Below are 18,287 nucleotides of genomic sequence, written 5' to 3'. Positions count from 1 at the left end.
GTTTACATTAGCTCAGTTAAACACAGACAAGCTCAAAAGCTTTTGTTAATAATAAATAACCTAAACACCCAGCTGGGACACCCGTGCTGGAGCATCCAGCTGCCACACATGAACCACTACTGCCCTTAGGAGGAGGACACATCCACACAGTCTTCACTGAGACACGCAGCAAAGAGAGCGTAAGACAGAGACTGAAGTCTGTCAGAAAAGCTTACGGAGTTGGAAACAATCTGAGGACCGAAGTGGACCTCAAACTGAGCGGCACGCCATCTATTCGGCCGCAGTTTATTTGTGGTGTGGTTTATTTTAATAGATTCTCCAATGATTTGATGCAAGCAGCTTCCAACCCATCGTAAACACAAAAATAAGCATCAGAGAGTGTGCAGGCCGGTTGGGTTTCCCATGTGGAAGGAATATAGTTGAGGGAAATTCATAAGGGGGGGGGGGGGGGGGGGGGGGGGGGGGGGGTTTCATCCGATGGCAGTTGCAATGAGCAATAGAGCTGTACGTGTTCTGAAGGGGGGGGGGTTAAGGCAGGCACAAAGTGGAGGGGGCAGAGATTGATCTGGGACAGTGTGGGAGAGAAAGAGGGAACTGCAAAAAAAGGGAGCAAGGCCTTGGGAGTGAACGTGTGTGGGAGAGAAACTATACACTGCTGGACTGCCGGAAAAAGAAAGTCAGCCAGAAGGACAGCAGATCGATTCCTCCCCTGAGCCTCACAGCAAACACACTCTCTTTTCTGTCTGCATAGCTCACCTCTCCTGCAGCTCCATATCGTCCCATCAGCACTCCATCTCTATCATTCTCTCCCTCGTATGCATCCCCCCCCCCCCTTCTTTGTCTGCATGCTAGTGTTTTATACTCAGGCCTCTGTGAAAGATCTTGAGATTTACCGCTCGCACTTAACTCGTTGGGGATGTTTGATAGGAATATGAAAGCTAATGCCCCAGATCTGTCATCTCCAGCCCATGCAAAGCAAAACGCATGACACATGTACAATGATCTGGACACGGTTTATGATGAACAAAAGAAAGAAAGCAGGAAAAACAAAATTACCCCCCCCCCCCCCCCCCCCACACACACACACACACACACACACACACACACACACTCACCACCACCTCCTTTGTGATCATGGTGAAACAGAAATGCAAGTGAGATTCTCAAAGTATCTCAGCATCAAAAATACAGCTGCCCACACTGCAAAAAGGAAACCACACAGTGTCACTCCCCTTAGGCCAAGATGTTCTTCTACCATTCAGACACATAGCTGCACAGACACACTTGCAACACTTTGAGATAACAAACACTTTTTACACCACTTAAATCACATTCCTAGCAGACAGTATACCTCTTATGGCCACACACACACAAACACACTCTACAGTAGGATAATGAATGAGTCCCCTTCTTATCATCATTATTAGAATGTGGTGTTTGATTTCCGGTCACACACTAACTAAACATATGTGTGTGGGGTATTTATGAGAGGGGGGCGCGTCAGACAGGGGCAACAGTGAGGTCACAGCTCTCTCACTCAAGGTTTGGCACTGGTTTGCTACTATTCCTGCCCCGTCAGCTCAAGCCTCGATATAATAAAAAATACCCCCCTTTCAACTGTGTGTATAAAGTCGAGCAAAAACGAGCAAACAAGCTCTCAGTTTTGTTTTGGAGCTGATGCGGGCCCGCAGCTGCCCTGTTGACAGCTGGCAAAAGCATTCTGGTATTCAAATCCTGTGCGCAATACCAGCCGTAGCCATTTGGAAACAACTCGTGAAAACCGCAGAGGGTTAATAAAGACAGAGAGGAAGGCCCGCAATTATTCATAGCATTTTACTCACCAGTAGCTGAAACTCCCTGCATTTTGCACAAACTTCCTCTCGCCTCTTTCTGTTAAACTCTTCTCTTTTTGTCTCGGAGCAACTGGCGGCAGCAGTGAATCCAGCGTCCTGTGGACTAAACTCGGAGGAGCGCCTGCACTTCAGAGCTCCACTTTTCCTGTTCGCCGACTAAAATAAAATAAAAAAATAAATAGAAATACACAGACCCACTAAGGTAACTTCATGGTTTCATAACAGACGCGAGAGACGTTAGCCGGATCAGTTTTGTGCAGAATTAGAGCTTTATATTCATCCATGTAGTCCTTTCGCCTCCCTCTCCACAGACAGAACTCTCTCCTCTGTGCCGCTGGAAAAAAGAAAATGCGCGATCCCGCCTGTGCGAGGAGCGAGCACTACAACCCCATTCATTGAGTGCTATGAAAGCTAAGCATTCAATATATATATATATATCTATATATATATCTATATATATATAGATATATATATCTATCTATATATCTATATCTATATCTATATATCTATATATATATCTATATATATATATATATATATATATATATATATATATATATATATATATATATATATATATTATATCTATATATATATCTATATTATATATATATTATATATATATATATATATATATATATATATATATATATATATATATATATATATAAAAAACAATTTTTTTAAGCGTACCCTCTATCCTTCTGCATTTGATACGCCCTGGGACAGAGGCATGGGTTGTCATATGAAGTCATGAAAAGGATGAGTCCTAGTTCAATAGATGGCTCTGCTCTGAAAACTCCACATCTGCCTGTTAGTTAGGAAATAGTTTGTGGAGCATGAATACTAACTGGCACTGCATTTCCATGTCACTGCTCAGGCTTTTCCCTCATCTTTTAATTGATTATGTTGGTTTTCCTGTCTTATCGTTGAACGTCTGCTGCCTCGGCGAGTCCTTGTAGCAAGAAACAAGAAACAGAGGCTGAAAACAAATCCTGAATCTGCAGATTTTCAGAGTTATAAAGTTTCTGCTGCTCCTGGGGATGTTTGCACAGTGGTTAAACTCTCACATTTATAGATATTAAAATGGTGCTGTGTAGTGCTTCACGTGATTTAGTTAATGAGTAAAGGTCAGCTGTGGTGTCTGCAGTCAGGTGTATGGCATTACAACTTTATTGTTTACAGTGGTGAAAAGTAACTAAGAACATTTACTCAAGAAGCACATATGTACTTTGAGTATTTTTTCCTTTAACTACTTTAGACTTGTACTTGTACTGAGTGTGTTTCCCTAAAACTCTCAGATGAGCCAAGAGATAAATGTGTCCAATATATAAATAATAAAATGAGAAAATAAGGGTAACATTTATACTCATATTACAGCCATGATATTTATCTTTAAATGCTCTGATATGGCCCAACCTCTAACTGCAAATAAAGAAAGACACTGACAGCCTAATAACATAAACTATAATAATATATACTCAGGGAGTATTTTTTTTTATATATATATATATATACCAGGTGGTATCTAATTTTTTTTTTTTTTAGCTAATCTTTAGGGTCATGTAGCTACCAACCCTTCATACCTCTCTGTGTCTTTCTGTGCAGCCCCCCACCCACCCATCTATTTGAAACTTGTGTCTTTTCAGCTACGCACCATTAACCCCTTTTATGGCCACTGCTGTTGCTGCACACTTGTCACGAGCCTCAGATCAACACAGACAACAGCAGGGCTTCTAATGATAACACCTCCCTGTCTGGCTGCTTGCCAGGCAGAAGGCCACTTCATTGAGCTGTGCTCCTCTCTAATAAGCTGTGAATATGCACTATATTCACCCCTCTCTTCCAACATGTATACCACCTCTGTGAGTGCACTCTTTTAATAACACATTTTTCACATTTTGGCCTCCCACTTTGAAGACACAAAGATATACAAGAGCAGAAAAAAATATTCTTCTATTACTTTAACTTATACTTTTTTTTTGGCTTTAGAGAAAAGTTCTGAACATGTCAGTGCAGAGTCTGAAAAGCCAAGTTTTTTTTTGTGGATGACTGAACTTGTGTTTTAAATAGATGAGGGGCCCAGTGCCCTTGGGTGCATGGAGCTGCCTGTCTGTCTGTTTGGGGCATGCTGGTCCACAGAAAACAGAACGCCAAACAACCCCCTGGGACACATCCTCTGCTGTACTTCCCTGGGGCTCTTCGTCTCAAAACCACAGAGCAGAGTGAAACGACTGCATTCAGAGAGAGGGAGGAAGGAGGAAAATGAAAGACTGGGGGAAGTGAGAGACAGAGAAGGATGTGAAAAATGGCAATTAGGACGAACGGAGGAAGAAAGCCGGAGTGGCAGATGAGCAGCCAAGCAGAAAGCTTGGTGCGAAAGTCAGCCTAGATAAGTGTGACACGAGCTACACAGAGCTTTTTTTTTTTTTACACTTCTCGAACCTGTCGTGGTTTTAATCTTCCAATCACAGGACAAATCGCACTCCAGACTGGGGTGCTAGTCGTTATTCGTTCACTCTTTTTCAGGTGCAAATTAAAGCCTTGTGCTGATTGACTCAACACTTCCATCGTTTGACGCAAGCAAAACTGGTTTTTTGAGACTACACCAAGAACTGCAAGAAGATACTACACACAGATTCATGAGTCACAATAGGGAGGACACTCACACCCTGTGTCCAGTGTCAGGACTCAGGAATTTTTTTAATTCATCATGAGGCTGAGCTCACACTCCACAGATCAGAAATTTGTTAATATTCTCGCTGGCATTATTTCTGCTCCAGTGGGATTGTTTAGAAATGTGTGAATGCGTGTGTGCATTTGAATCCATGTGAAGCATGTGTGGTGTTGACAATTGCTGCTGCTCTTTGAGACCAGCTGATCACGGCTCTCAGCTCCTTCAGGCTCCACATGGATTCATCACATGACAGCCCTGGCGCACACTCATAAAGGAGACTCTTTGTAAGCGCAAAGAAGCACACAATCTCTCCCTTAAGGCTCGTAGCTTTTGCAGTTACTGTAAGAGCTACACTTACTGAATCTGCTTATGAAAACATCAACAGTTGTAGCATGGGGACCCCAGGTGGTGAATTTCAATAGTGCATCAGCTGAGATATGGAACAGCTGCTCTGCTGCATGAATCCTTCTTCTTCCTGAGTATAATCGCAGCAGCTGAATATTAATAGAACAAGACTGATGCCATGTAGTGACCCATATTTCCTCAGGCAGCTGGGGGAGAAAATAGTGGAGGACTGGCACCAACAAAGTCTCCACTGTTACTAGAGTGATGTCATTGCTCGTCAGTGAAATGACTTCTGCCGACTGGCTATCATTAATACTCTGATGCTCAAAAACTGCAGGGCACGAATGGTAAATGACAGCCACCGGTTTAACCGTACTTAATTACAGAACTGTCTTTTAGTGACACAACTGAGCATTAATAACTCATTTCAGGTTTATTACAAGAGAGGACTGACAGCTGTACTATTAAAGCTGTATCGGTGGTAGTGTTAATCTCTTTATTTTAATGGCAAATAATTACATTTTTCAAGTACTGCACTTATGTACAAATCCTACATACTTCTGCTTTGAAGATTTAGATTTTATAATATACTATATCACAGGCTGATCTTCATGTATTTATTGTAATTTTGGATACCACATTTATTGTCTAGCAGATTTAGATTACAGATTCCAATTGTTTATATCCTCCCAACCAGTTCAAATAGCTTACCTCCACATGTGCACTTTTGTGCTTAACTAAAGGAGAAAATTCTGGAACAAGTCATTTTGTAAAATATATAGCAGTATTATAGTAGTTAAAATTTGCTCATCCCCTAAAATAAAACACACACATTAATGCAGCACAAATATCAATTAAAAACATAATGGAAAACCACTGATAATGTACTGCACAGTGAGTAATTTTACTGTTGAAAATTAAGGTGGATTTTGCTCATAATACCTTAATATTTATTTTTACTAAAAGGTTAACAAAAAAAAAAGTTCTGCATACTTTCCACCACTTTGTCAGTTCTACAAATCCCCCTTCTCATTAGCATTCTAAGAAGTGGAGTATCCAATTTTTCCTTTGTTTTGGAGCTTGAATCAGACTGGAGACAAAAAGTTACAGTATCTCTGTATCCACTGCCTTCATTTTCAAACTCTGTAGAGCACAAAACAGCCACGCTCACTGCTAAGATGCCAACATTTTTCTGGTAAACTATATCCAACTTGTCAAGATGATATCCCACATTTTCTTAAGGCCAAATAGCTTTCTGTCTTAAAATACAGGTATTTATTTGTAGAGGTTTTCTGAATTCAATATTAAATGTCTACAAGATCCTTTCAAAGAGCAGAATCTGTATACATTTTTGTCCTGGTTTTATCCAATATATCGCTGAAAATAACGGATTAAATATTCCAAAATGAAGAAATGCAAAGTTGACCAAACCTGAAGAAAAAAAATAAAGAAGCCTTGATTAAATATTGACAATAGATCTCATCTGGCCGGAGTCTGTGCTTTTAAAGGATCTAATTTTTCAGTTCTCTGACTCAGAAGGTCAGCCTTGTGCTTTTTCACTTTTTCACATGGTGTAATCTGCACATTCAGAGCACTTACAGTTATAGCTGGAGTCCAAAAAGGACCTTTTGGACTGCATGCATAATGGATGGATTTATCAACAACAGTTCATCCATTCATTTATTTGGTCTCATTTGTATTATTACAAATCACAGTTTTCGGGAGTTTGTTTTTTTGTTCAGTTGTAGTTTTTTTTGGTTTTGTTTTAAATGGCATGAAAACATGTCCATACTTCCTTCTGTAAATCACCGCCAAGAAAATAACAGTTTTAATTGAGCAGAGAGCCGGCCTCCAGAGCCTGGACAGGAAATGCTGGGTGTAGAAAAGGTCAAAAAGAAACTGGGACCAATCAGTGCTTGGGCATATCTCCAGAAGGGAGGGACAGTGGAGGAGAGGGGGAGAAAGAGTCAGCAGAGGAGGGAGGGGCAAGGTTTAAGCGATACAGCAGAGAAAAAGACAGGGAAGGGATGGGGGGGGCGGGAGGGTCGGTGGAGGTGTTTTTGTGCATTGTGCGAAATGTGATCGGGTTTCTGGAGCTGCTTGGACAGCTGGGAAGTTCCCCTTCCCCTGGCTTCCAACTGGGAGCGCTCTGGAGACTCCAGGCCTGCAGACCGCATACTTCCCTGGTTAACCCTTCATCTGCTTCAGCTGTGCAGCAGCTATAAATAACAACACTGAAACACACTGGAACTTAAGTCACATTTATTGTTTTTAGCCAGCATGACTACCCTTACACAGATATACCATTTCCATTAGAAAACAAACAAAACACTTTCAGAGGATTAGTTCAGCAGTAATACATCAGACTTAACTGGTTCCCACCCCCAGCCCTAATTTTTTTTTTCTCTTTAAAAACACCCTGACAAAAGTTTTAACATGTTTGTTTTCAACTCTGTGTAAAGGTCCCATGACTGAGAAACATGCATATGACGTTTAGCTGTAATCAATATGCCACTAATCATAATGCACATTATTGATAAGAATACAGTACTGCATGACAGTTCAAATAAATACCAACATACAGGTGAAGTCGTTATTTCATATAAAGATATCAAACTCTCATTATGGATCAATACTGAAACACAATATGACAATATAAAGGTTGCACAGCTATTTCTGTATTATCACAATGCTATCGCTTCCAGCAAACAGAAAACCTTTTCTTTTAAATGTAAAACAGTTTCTGAATTGCACTTTTTTTTTTTTTTTTTCTTAGCTTCTCATCCATATTGGTAACTTTAACGCCTCAACAAACAAGCATTGGCTATAATGGCACTATTCAAGCTTGTTGATGCTAATCTTGTTTTCTGTTTCCTGAAAACACAATGCTCAAAGATGAAGTAAAAAAACAAACAAACAAAACGAGTAAAGAATTTAAAAAAAAAAAAAAAAAAAAAAAAGGAAACAAAAACAAACAAATAAAACTCAAATTGGACAAAAGCAAAGATAAAATGCGCTCTCTGCACATTTTTTTAACAATACTATTGCGATCACATTACCTTCACCAAACAAAGCTAGAGATACATAGATGTTTCCAATAGTACACTGATCTACCCCAACACATTACAGATGCTTGGAGCACTTTGTTCAATAACAGGAGGCCAAAGGGATTTCTTTTGGTTCCCAAAGTTTGATAAAAAAACAAAACAAAACAAAACCAACCAAAAAAAAAAACTTTTCTCAATACCCCTGAATTTATTGAGCGGATCACTGACCTGCAGAATTCAATACAACTTCAGTTTCATTGAGCTAATTTTAAAACTATCACCTCACTCATGCAGAAAGGGAAGGGGAGGGGGGGGATTCCCTTTGTGCTTATTGCTGCTCACAGTCATTTTGAACCCAAAGTCCTCACCTGTATATAAAAAACAGAAACATAAAACACTAGTCTACGATTCTCCCTTGAAACAATGAAAGGCACTACCGGTCAGAAACGAAGAACTAAACAAACCAAAAGCAAAACCCCGGCTCTTGCTGCGAGAGCCATGGCCCGAACTGCGCCTTTCTCAGCTTTTTCTTCTTTCCGATTCTTTTTTTTTTTTCTTCCCCAACCTAAACAGTGTACCAAGATTTGGCACGATAAACAAAGAGAGAATGAAACAATTCCAATTTGGAATTTAATTGTCGCAGTTGCAAAGAATTCTGAAGGCCAGTGATCCCGTTTCAGTGGAACGCTCTCGGTAAGAAGCTAGGAAAAAGCATATGTCGTCGTCGCTCAAATTTTTCCCAAGACACAACTTACCTATTTGAGTCAGAGCGTTGTCAAGTTTCATAGTGTAATTTTTGAACTATTCCTAGGAATAATAAATACATGAAAAAACCCCAGAATTTGATCACCCTGGATTTTTGTAGAGAACATGGCAGTAGAACAAACATATGAAAATAAAAGCAACAGCATAACATGATGTAACAAAACAATTTTAAAAATGATTACTTGATGAATAACTTCTCGAGGACAGAGTCATAATAGTACATTTGTGGTTTGTGGAGCCTTACTAGGGTATGTTTTCATTAAGTTCAAATAATTGAGGAGGACGTACAATACTACAGTCCTACATCCTATATTGGATAACTCACAAACCATTGTACTACCATGCTTTCCTATAGGTTAATAATAGCATGTTATAATCCTATATAATAAAAGTGCACAGATTAAGAAAACAAACTAAAAATAAAAAGATAAAACCAAACAAAACAGCTTGTTGATTAACAATAAGAAACTACCACATCTCCCCTGGCTACTCATTACAGGGTTTGGAGGGATCGGCCAATCACAGCCTGAGAAGTTCATTGTACTTGTGAGAAAAATGGCTTCCAGCAGCAGCATCCACAATTTGTTCCAAGTTTGACTCTAGCATGCGTCACATTTTAGTGTTTAAAAGCAAAAGGAAGGACAATTGATTCAAATTAGAAACCTGTGCTTAGCGTTTGTACGTATGTTTTGTTGTTGTTGTTTGTTTTTTTGTTTTTTTTGTTTTTTTTTAGGTTTTTTTGGTCCTCAAGTCCAAATAACCTACAGTAGTGCTAACTCGTTTCGCCGAACTCAATCAGCTGCAAGAATGGACCTTGTGTTGGTACTTCGTCGTCTGCGCAGAATTACTGAAATTACTGCAAAAATGGAGAAAAAAACAAATAATGAGCATTATTAGCATTTGTTTTTGTCATTTGAGAGCGACTGTTAACAGGGTTAGCAGCGGAGTCCACAGATGATGGCGGCTATAAGTTAGTCAAAGCAGCAGAAGGCAGTGTTAGGAACTTTAAGCCAGCCAATGTTACACCAGGAGCTTTTTTTTGGTCATATCGACACGGTCGATATGTTTCTGATGCCAAAGCACATTCGCTGCAAATGATCCTGCAGGTGCAGTTGGGAAGCCAGTGACTCACGAGTACCATGAACTGTCATTCAGAGGCCAGAGTTGAAGCCACATCCCACCACCCAGGTCAAAGGAGATGGGTCTCTCTCATATGCCATGCAAGTTAATGAAAAAAAATGCTTTTGACATGCAGGCTTACTTTTAAATCAGAAACAAGATGCATCATGTGAAGTAAAACTTAGAGGTGATGTGGGAGGAGCCTGCAGGCAGAGGTAGGAGGAGCTTTTTTTTTTTTTTAAGGTGGCATATTGTAATGACACCAGATAAGCCAGACATTGATTTCAAACTAGATAGAGTGAAGTGGGAATTAATCTATCTAAGGAATGGGGATTCTAGTCACAATCACATCCCAGAATCTATCTACTGCTCAGTAAATCCACAAAGTCTATACAAGGGACAGGATTGGGAGTTTAACTAATTTGAATCAATGTCCTCTGGTTGAGTGGGCAACCAGTCTAGAGTTTTTTTCCTCCAAATATCACCAGGAGTTTCTCCCTCAGAAAAAAATCATGGGGTGTGATTCACTGTGCCAACCTATTCTACCCTCTCCAAACATCGTGGTGGATCTTCCAATTCCTTAAATTGGAAAGTTTCCCAAGAAGATCAGCAAGCATAATGAAAAGAACCCCAGGATTAATTTCTCCATAGTATCAGAATCAGCTCTCAGCCAGACATCTGGCTTTCTTCACCAGCATGTTTAGCTTTCTTATCTCCTCTCTCAGAAGCTGGTGTACAACGTGATTAGTTCTTCCTCCTCTACTCCCCAAACCTTTTTCTCAGCGCAAACTGATAGAAACAAAATATATCGCACTTGTAAGTTGACTGAATTTCAAACACAGGAACGACTGACCTCTCGGGAGGCTGTTTTTTTTTTTCCTTTTTCCATAATGTGTACAATAGCCTCGTCTCCATGCTGTGTGCTGTGGCTTATGGATGCACACTCAAGCAGGGTTGACATAATTCCTTGTTAAGAGGAATAAATGCCCATTGTATATGCATTTAAGAGGAAGGAATACTGTAGTAGAAACCTGCAAGATTATAACCTGAACATGATCATATTAAGAATATAGACTTTTTTTTTTATATAGCTTATTAGTAGTAGAAAATTTACTAATCTTGCAGGATTTCCTTACATCAACCCTGCTTTTAGCATCATAAAGCTAATGTGTCTATGATCCACAAGCGGTACATGGATTTTGTTAAACACAAGCCCCACTTATATTTTTCCTATTTGCGTAATACTAGCTTGCAAGGGGTTAAAGCTATTGTCAATACTAAAACAGTACGTTGCTTTGTCCTCACACACCAAGCAACCCAAGGTTTAAAAAAAAAAAAATAAAATACAGACCCTCCATTTGCAATGGTTAAAAACCTAGTACACACATGAGGGCTGTTCACTGCAACACTGAGATATAAACACAGGCAAAACTCAGAAAACACATCGTATGCGAGGACGTTACCTGACAAAAATATTCCTCATTCTAGTTAAAGGGTGAGTGGTGATGCTGGGGGAGCAAGCTGCTGACAATCTACAAGAGAGAAGGTCGGAGTAGCAACCGAGCAACAAGACACAGATTAGAGACATTAGGAGAGGGTTTTTCAGCCGCATAACCACACAGAAATTATTCGACGGCTCGCGGGCACGCTCTCAAACAGCGGGACAGGGGATGGGGAGAGAGAGAAGGAAAAGAACAGCATTAGCTCAAGCTGAGACGCGAGGACAGGGCTTTACATCAACAAATAGATAAAAAATATCAAGCGTTTGGGTCGACAGGCACTTTTGCCGAGCGGTCGGTTGGATTTGTTTGCAGATTTATTATCCAGATGTGAGAACTGTTTTGATTTGTGCTCTTCTAGGATTTGCTCTATAGTTTAAAAAATCATCTTTGATCAAAACTATATTGTATCTCTGTTCACAGTAAGTGTTATATCCATTTTAACAGAAGCAGGAACCTGAGGCACCTATGCTGAAGTGCACTTAATTTAGATGCGTCGATTTGTCAAACTTTCTTTCGCGTAATATGGCTCTGAATGAATCCTTTGCAACATAATGGGTCACATGGACAGACAGCCCTCCTGTATCACACCAATTAACTCCTCTTTTTTTTTTTAGAACAATGTAGAGCCCTGTAGTACATGAGTTTCGTCTTGTACCACACACCGAACAACAGAAAAACAGTTAAAAAGCTCTTAAGCATTTTTAGCTGCAAAGCCATGCGATTCTATTGACCCTATGGTATTGGTGTGCTAGCATCACAGCTTTAAAATTATCCTGAAATAAACAGCTGTGGTCACAAGTGCTCCTTTTCTGCCCCACCAAAAAAAAACTTAATCAACCCACTTATGAATTTTTGTATTTCTGTGTAAAACCATATTATGCTCCCCTAGCAAAGAAAGCAGAGGGAGCTTGCATATTCTAGTTCCTTTTTCTGGTTGTAAACATTAAAGAGAGATTTGATTAGAAAGTGGGCTGCCGGGCACGGTTCAGTCCTGGGGGGCCAGGACGGAGAGGCAGAGGAAAGAAGGGGGCTTTTTATTTGTAAAGGAGCACCAATGCCAACAGACAAGCCAAAGAACAGAGGATGTCATGTTTGGTCGTAAGACCGTCAGAGTGACATCATCTTTACATATCTCCACCCCAGCAATGTGTTAATGTTACCAGGCAAGCCACTCCGCAGGCCAGAACAAACAAGCACAGAAGCTGCCACCTTTTACATCATACGTACAGCACTATGACAGCGGAAAGAATAGACAATCCATAATATCCACAACCCCCCCCCCCCCCCCCCCCCCCCCCCCCAATATAACCAGGGCCTTATAACCCACATGCCATATATGTCTACTACAGTCCAAACGTCTAGTGCACACTGTACATACACTGCATTCCCCTAAGCGTTTATAGTAGCACACATGAGCAGCTGGTTAGTAAAACATCAGTCCCTAGAGGAGTGCAGGCTGGCCAGGGAGCTAAGCGAGCAAGTGGGGCTCTTAAACACTAAGGCAGGGAGGGTTTGGCCCGTAAGCCCCCTCCCCTCTGTACACAGTTGTCCCATGCGGGTGTTTCTGCCGCCTCAGTCGCAGTAGATCTTGTACTTTTCACTGCAGAAGACCACAGGGCCTCCCAGGATGCCGTTGGGCACAGAACTGCTGTGCTCTGGTCGGCTCAAGCCAGCGCAGGTGAGACTCTGACTTACGTGGGGGTTGCTGTTGGCGGAGGCAGCGCTGCTGGCGGCCTTGCTGCGTGCCTTAGAGCGACCCGCGTTGCCTCCCCGGCGGGTCTGCTCGTGATCGAACTCCAGATCTTCCAGGCGCTGTGTCAGGGCGAGCTTCTGCTGGATAGCCATTCGCAGCAGAGAGTTGAGGGTTTTCTTCTCGTCCTCTGCTGCAGCCAGCTGCCTCTGCATCTCATCCAGCTGGGTAACATACTCGTCACAGCTGCAGGAGAAACACAGACAGGAAGAAATGTAAAGTCAGATTTGTTCACTGACTAAGAGGTTTTCCTGTGACATATCACAAGAGGTCACTGCTTTAACAGTCATTGGCACAATGGAAAAAATATTATTAGTTGGATCTTTTTTACATTTTTGTATTACCAAACTAGAACCTCACAGCACACCTCACGTCTGATACACTGACATCAACACTCAAAGACCCAAACAAGTGAAGCACTGATCATAAACGTTCTGCTCGTATAGTACATTTGCCACCAGCAGGTGGAGCCCTTTACCCACAACATAAAGGCCTGAAAGCCTGCCCAACCCTCTGAAATATTAACTTTAGACTTCATCAGCCATTTTGGTCTCCTTCAACAAAGTCCTCCAACTAACATGTTTTCAGCTCCATTGAAAACATTTTGCAGATAGTTTGCAAGATATGGTGACAAACTCTCTACACACCTGTCATCATTTTGCATGCTGAATACTAAAACCATGCTTTTTAAAAAATGTATATAGCTGCTGCTAGGGTACGATTTACATTCATGAACAGGTGAGACATCTGAGAGCAACTTGCAGCTTCTTTGATGAGTATGAATGCATGTGCAGCGGCAGTTAAAAATAGATCATATACATAAACGGATGAAATCATTAGCCTACGGGTCAATGAGAAGATCATTTCTGCATCACCTGAGAAACAGGCCCAGGAGGGGAGCAAAAGAGGAGAAACACTGAGATGGAGAAGAGAGGAATGTGGTTCATTGCTCCAAGCTGTAGCTGTTCACACCTGATCTCCAATTTTCCAGTTGGAGTGAGACCGCATGATGTCTATGCCTCCCTTCCATCTCTGTGTAGCACAAAGATATGAAGTCTGTCTACTAATGCTCATCACTGGGTGCTGCACTGCGGCATTATCACCTGCCTCCCACTGTCCTTGCATGTATGTTACTGTGTGTGTGTCTAAGGCTGGACAGGTGTGTGTGTGTGTGTGTGTGTGTGTTTGGGAAGGGGGGGCATATCGCCACTCCCTATCTGCTGCTGTTGTACTCCTGTGCTCCTTTTTTCTTTTTATCCCCTCTCCTGGGTCTTATCTTGCCTTTCAGGCCTCATCATTTCCTTGCTGCTGTCTCCCTCTGTCTGCCTGAATCAGTCACTTTCGCTCTCATTTCGCTCATCACCATTTTCTGTGTTGCTGACAAAGCAACCTGAGTGACATTCTTCAGTAATGACTGACACACCTATAGGGAGGGAGGGGTTGAATACATTAGTGAGCAGCACTTAATCGTCTAACTGTACAGCACCAAATCCATTCAGATATAATTTAACTGTTAGGTAGCCTCACCTTGTTCCCTTTCATTTATCTGCCATTATTAGTTTGTTTTTGTGAACACCCCAGCCTGAGGGTATCGTCTACAAGCTCTAACTATGCTCTACAAGCTATAACTGTCATTACACCAGAAGGGATGTGATCTGTTCTTATTTAATCACCATTTAGCAACTGAACTGCTGCTGCAGAAAACAAAAGAAACACACCCACAATCACCAAAAGTGTAAAAATATAAAAACATATTTTCTGATGGATGGTGAAGAACTTCTGGGCTTTTTCTTAAAAAACAGTGAAACTTTTTCTTGTTTTAAATCTTGAAGGGAGAATCTGCAAACAGGAAGAGCAGATGTTTTTGCTGCGTGTGGTGCTGCACGTGGTGGTGGGCCATGTGAACCCTGGCCCTGCCAGGCCACCAAACAAATACAAACTGTGACCCCCCCTCCCTCTTGCGTATGCAGCTTGATTCCCTGTGGGACACACACCCAGACAATAGAGATCAGTGCTACCTCATTAAACCCAGTAGGAAATTTTGGGGGGCAACCCGGGAGCAGGGAGAGAGCTGGTGCACCTTCAGACAGTTCGGTCACTCTTGCATGGGGGTGAGAGACATTTTTCCCGGGAAAAAAAAAAAAAATAGGAGTTTATTCTAAGCAGTGGGCGGATACAACAGGAGCCTTTTTGGCCTGGTGATCGGGTGTTCTAGCACAATAGCCGAAGGGGGCCGGGAGGCGGCTGATGGCCTTTTAAGCATAAGGAGTCATAATATTCACACTCTGACAAACAAGCACATTATCTGCATCTTGCTGTAATGATTTACAGTAGCTGCTGACATGTAAAGGCTGCGACTACTAAAACATTCATAACCAATAAACACAACAGCACACAAACACACACCTACAAAACATGCTCAGCTGTAGTCTCGTCTAGAGCTTGATTGGTCATGGTGGTATGGATATCACAGACACACCACACACACACAGGAGGAGGTACTTATTGAATGAAACAAAGCAAGCTGGAAAGGGAATAAAACTAACAGAACTAAGCAGGCGTACATGTTACAAGAACGGGAGCTTTGGAGAAATGGTTGGACTGTTAATCAGCGGGAGCAGAAGGCACAAGCATGTCGAGGCATGTCTTAGGAATGTTGGAGGCAGGAGCTTACTGTTAACATGACACCAGACACTGCAGCTAGAGAGGTAACACACACATACACATTATTCATTTTGTATTTCCTGTTTTATTATTGTTGTTCTTGCTCTTTTTAGTGTACAGCACTTTGTTGCAGTTGCTGTTTTTAAAGTGCTTTAAAAATGAATAAAGTAAAGTAAAGTAATACAGTAAGAGGGGAAACAGAAGCCCACACACACACATTTGACAAATATTCCTGTGTTTCCTTTGTTAAACTGTTTTAATAAAATATTCTCTAATAATAGGACTGATGTGTTTTTAGTCCCATGAGTATATTAAGTGCCAGTGCCCTGTACAATAAGATCACAAAAAGCCTCATACATTCTTTCACTTCCCTTTTGTCAAAGACTATATGTCATTTGTATCCAAGAGTTTTTCACATCTCAGAAATCCTCCTTTACAGACTGTGTGAGCAGTGATTACCATGAAAAGGGAAAAAAAAAAAATTCTCCTGTAGTGGGCTTTAACTGAAGGCCTGGTGCTTCCTCGCTTTCTTTTCCAGATGACAAGAGAACCGGGTGTTTGGCTGTGAGGAAGGATGGAGGGGGAACGGGGGATACAAAGGGGGGAGAGTGTGGGAAACTTCACTCAGTCAAGTCCCCCAGCCTCTCCAAAGAGTTCCCTGACCCAACTCTGCGCCATATAAGACACAATTTACATACCAATACATGAGTCGCATAAACAGACTGAATGTAAGTCATGCATAGTAGTATATTGCTGGAACTGAAAGTCAAAGATCATCATCAATGGAGATGCTCAAGGCATATGAAGGAAAAAAAAATGCACTGAAGCAGGAAGTAAACAGGAAGCTGTGATGCATTCAAAAAAACAAACAAACAAAAAAAAACATCTTAAGCCTCTCAAGCAAAAGAAGCTCAGAGACAAATGTGCAAATATGAACTTACACTTGCTCTCGTCTGACACATGATACAACTATAGGGCCCTTCAGGGTAAAAACAGGCAGTAGGTGCAAGATCCTATAAGCCCAGGTTGCTTTTGGTTGTAATAGTTTAGTATCCTGTAGCCATTTGGCTCTGCAGTATGCAAAAAAAAAAAAAAATGCCCATGATGACACACGCTTATATTTGCAGCCGGATGAGTTTTAAAACTGTTACTAATTGATTAGCTACTGCAGGTATATGGAATTACTTCAGCTAGTGCACTTCAGCGATCCGTATTGAATTTCTGTATGGGTAAGACGAGGGGTGCTGAGCTGCCTGCACACTCCCTGCAGCCATTTCATTGAACAAAACTGTCTCTCCCTACCCTCCTCTTTCCCTTCTGCACAGCTTGAGCTTTGCTGTGGAATGCAATATAGTTTTAAATGCAGAAGGACGGACTCAGCATCTCTGCACTGCTGTCAGAAATATAGCTAATATTTACAGAAAGAGCAGACATCATTAAGTTATCTATCAAGTAAAATTATAAATAAATGCACGTTCAAGTACGGCACAAAAAATGTTTTCTTGAATGAAACATATGCCCACACATGCACGTGCACACACACACAAATAAACAAACAAGCAGCACATGAACCCTCAGTCTACTACGTGCTGAGGGGCGAATGTGTAATCCAGACCAAGCTGAGGTGGGATTATGTGCAGAACCTTTGACCGGCTTCTCTTTGGAATCAGAAAAGATTAGCAAGTGTGTCGGCCCACACACACACACACACACACACACACACACACACACACGCACGCACACACACGCACGCACACGCACACACACACACACACACACACACTAAGTCACTGGTCAAAAACAATGCTTAAGTGAGATATTTAACTGATACCCAGATTGGACACCTTCTGTTACTCATAGTCTGTATCCGCAATAGCAGCGCTTCCTGATTATTAATGACACACAATAGTCTACTTAAATATGTCATATTTCAGTAATACCACAGAAAAAAAGTCAACATATGGTAAAGATGGATTATATTATGGCCATAATCTTATCTTTATGGTACAAGGTTATATTGTGCATGGCCTTTGTGTGCTACATGCACAGTATTAATAAGAATGGCACGTGTCTCTGTTACTACTGTATCTGAAACTATAGTACTGTACAGCAGGACAGTATAGCGGCACAGTTTGGACTTCATGTCATAACTTAGTAATGTCACAACCTCCTCCGGAGATATCAAGTAAGGTAAGAATTTGCCAGGTTACAATGTAATGCCAGATAAAGGCTTTTGTGCCTTTGATGGCAGCATGCAGATAAAACATATTTTACTGTGCACCGTGCAGGTGGTGGCATGTTTCTTACCGTGTGGCAAACATAGCTCGGAGAGAGGAAAAGGTGGCAGCGTCCTCTTTCAAAGCTTTGAGCTCATTCCTCAGTTTCATCATGGTCTCGGTCACCATCGCCTTTTCATTCTCATACTTGCTCTTCAGATTGGCCAGAGCCACTTCAGCTGTCTGTGGGTGGACAGAAAGAACTAAAGGGTTAAAGCAGCTGGAAGGAGCTGGGGTATACTTCCTACCTCTTATTATGGGGCATATGGCCCATTTTTCCTACTGTATT

General features: G+C 41.4%; 2 protein-coding genes across 5 annotated transcripts in view; both read right to left on the bottom strand.

The window, feature by feature from the left end:
• The window catches only part of fgd (faciogenital dysplasia), a 56,730-nt gene extending 54,566 nt beyond the window's left edge, over window positions 1-2,164 (bottom strand). For both annotated transcript variants that reach the window (XM_030733986.1, XM_030733987.1), the window contains exon 1: window positions 1,842-2,164. In XM_030733986.1, the coding sequence (XP_030589846.1) occupies window positions 1,842-1,863 (22 nt within the window). In that variant the 5' untranslated portion in view covers window positions 1,864-2,164. The remainder of the gene's footprint in view (window positions 1-1,841) is intronic.
• Window positions 2,165-9,376: 7,212 nt separating this feature from the next.
• Window positions 9,377-18,287, bottom strand: part of bicd2 (BICD cargo adaptor 2) — a 39,275-nt gene continuing 30,364 nt past the window's right edge. Inside the window, exons 9-12 of one of the 3 annotated variants that reach the window (XM_030732768.1) lie at window positions 18,030-18,181; window positions 13,004-13,244; window positions 11,270-11,338; window positions 9,377-9,543 (exon numbers count right to left, since the gene is read on the bottom strand). In XM_030732768.1, coding sequence (XP_030588628.1) covers window positions 11,291-11,338; window positions 13,004-13,244; window positions 18,030-18,181 — 441 coding nt within the window. In that variant the 3' untranslated portion in view covers window positions 9,377-9,543; window positions 11,270-11,290. Of the gene's footprint in view, window positions 9,544-11,269; window positions 11,339-12,619; window positions 13,245-18,029; window positions 18,182-18,287 lie in introns of those variants that run through there. The other 2 variants (XM_030732769.1, XM_030732767.1) reach the window with 2 other exon arrangements.

This window comes from Archocentrus centrarchus, chromosome 7, assembly GCF_007364275.1.
Source record: "Archocentrus centrarchus isolate MPI-CPG fArcCen1 chromosome 7, fArcCen1, whole genome shotgun sequence".
Classification (NCBI taxonomy): Eukaryota; Metazoa; Chordata; class Actinopteri; order Cichliformes; family Cichlidae; genus Archocentrus; species Archocentrus centrarchus.
This window is presented reverse-complemented; position numbering and strand designations above follow the sequence as displayed.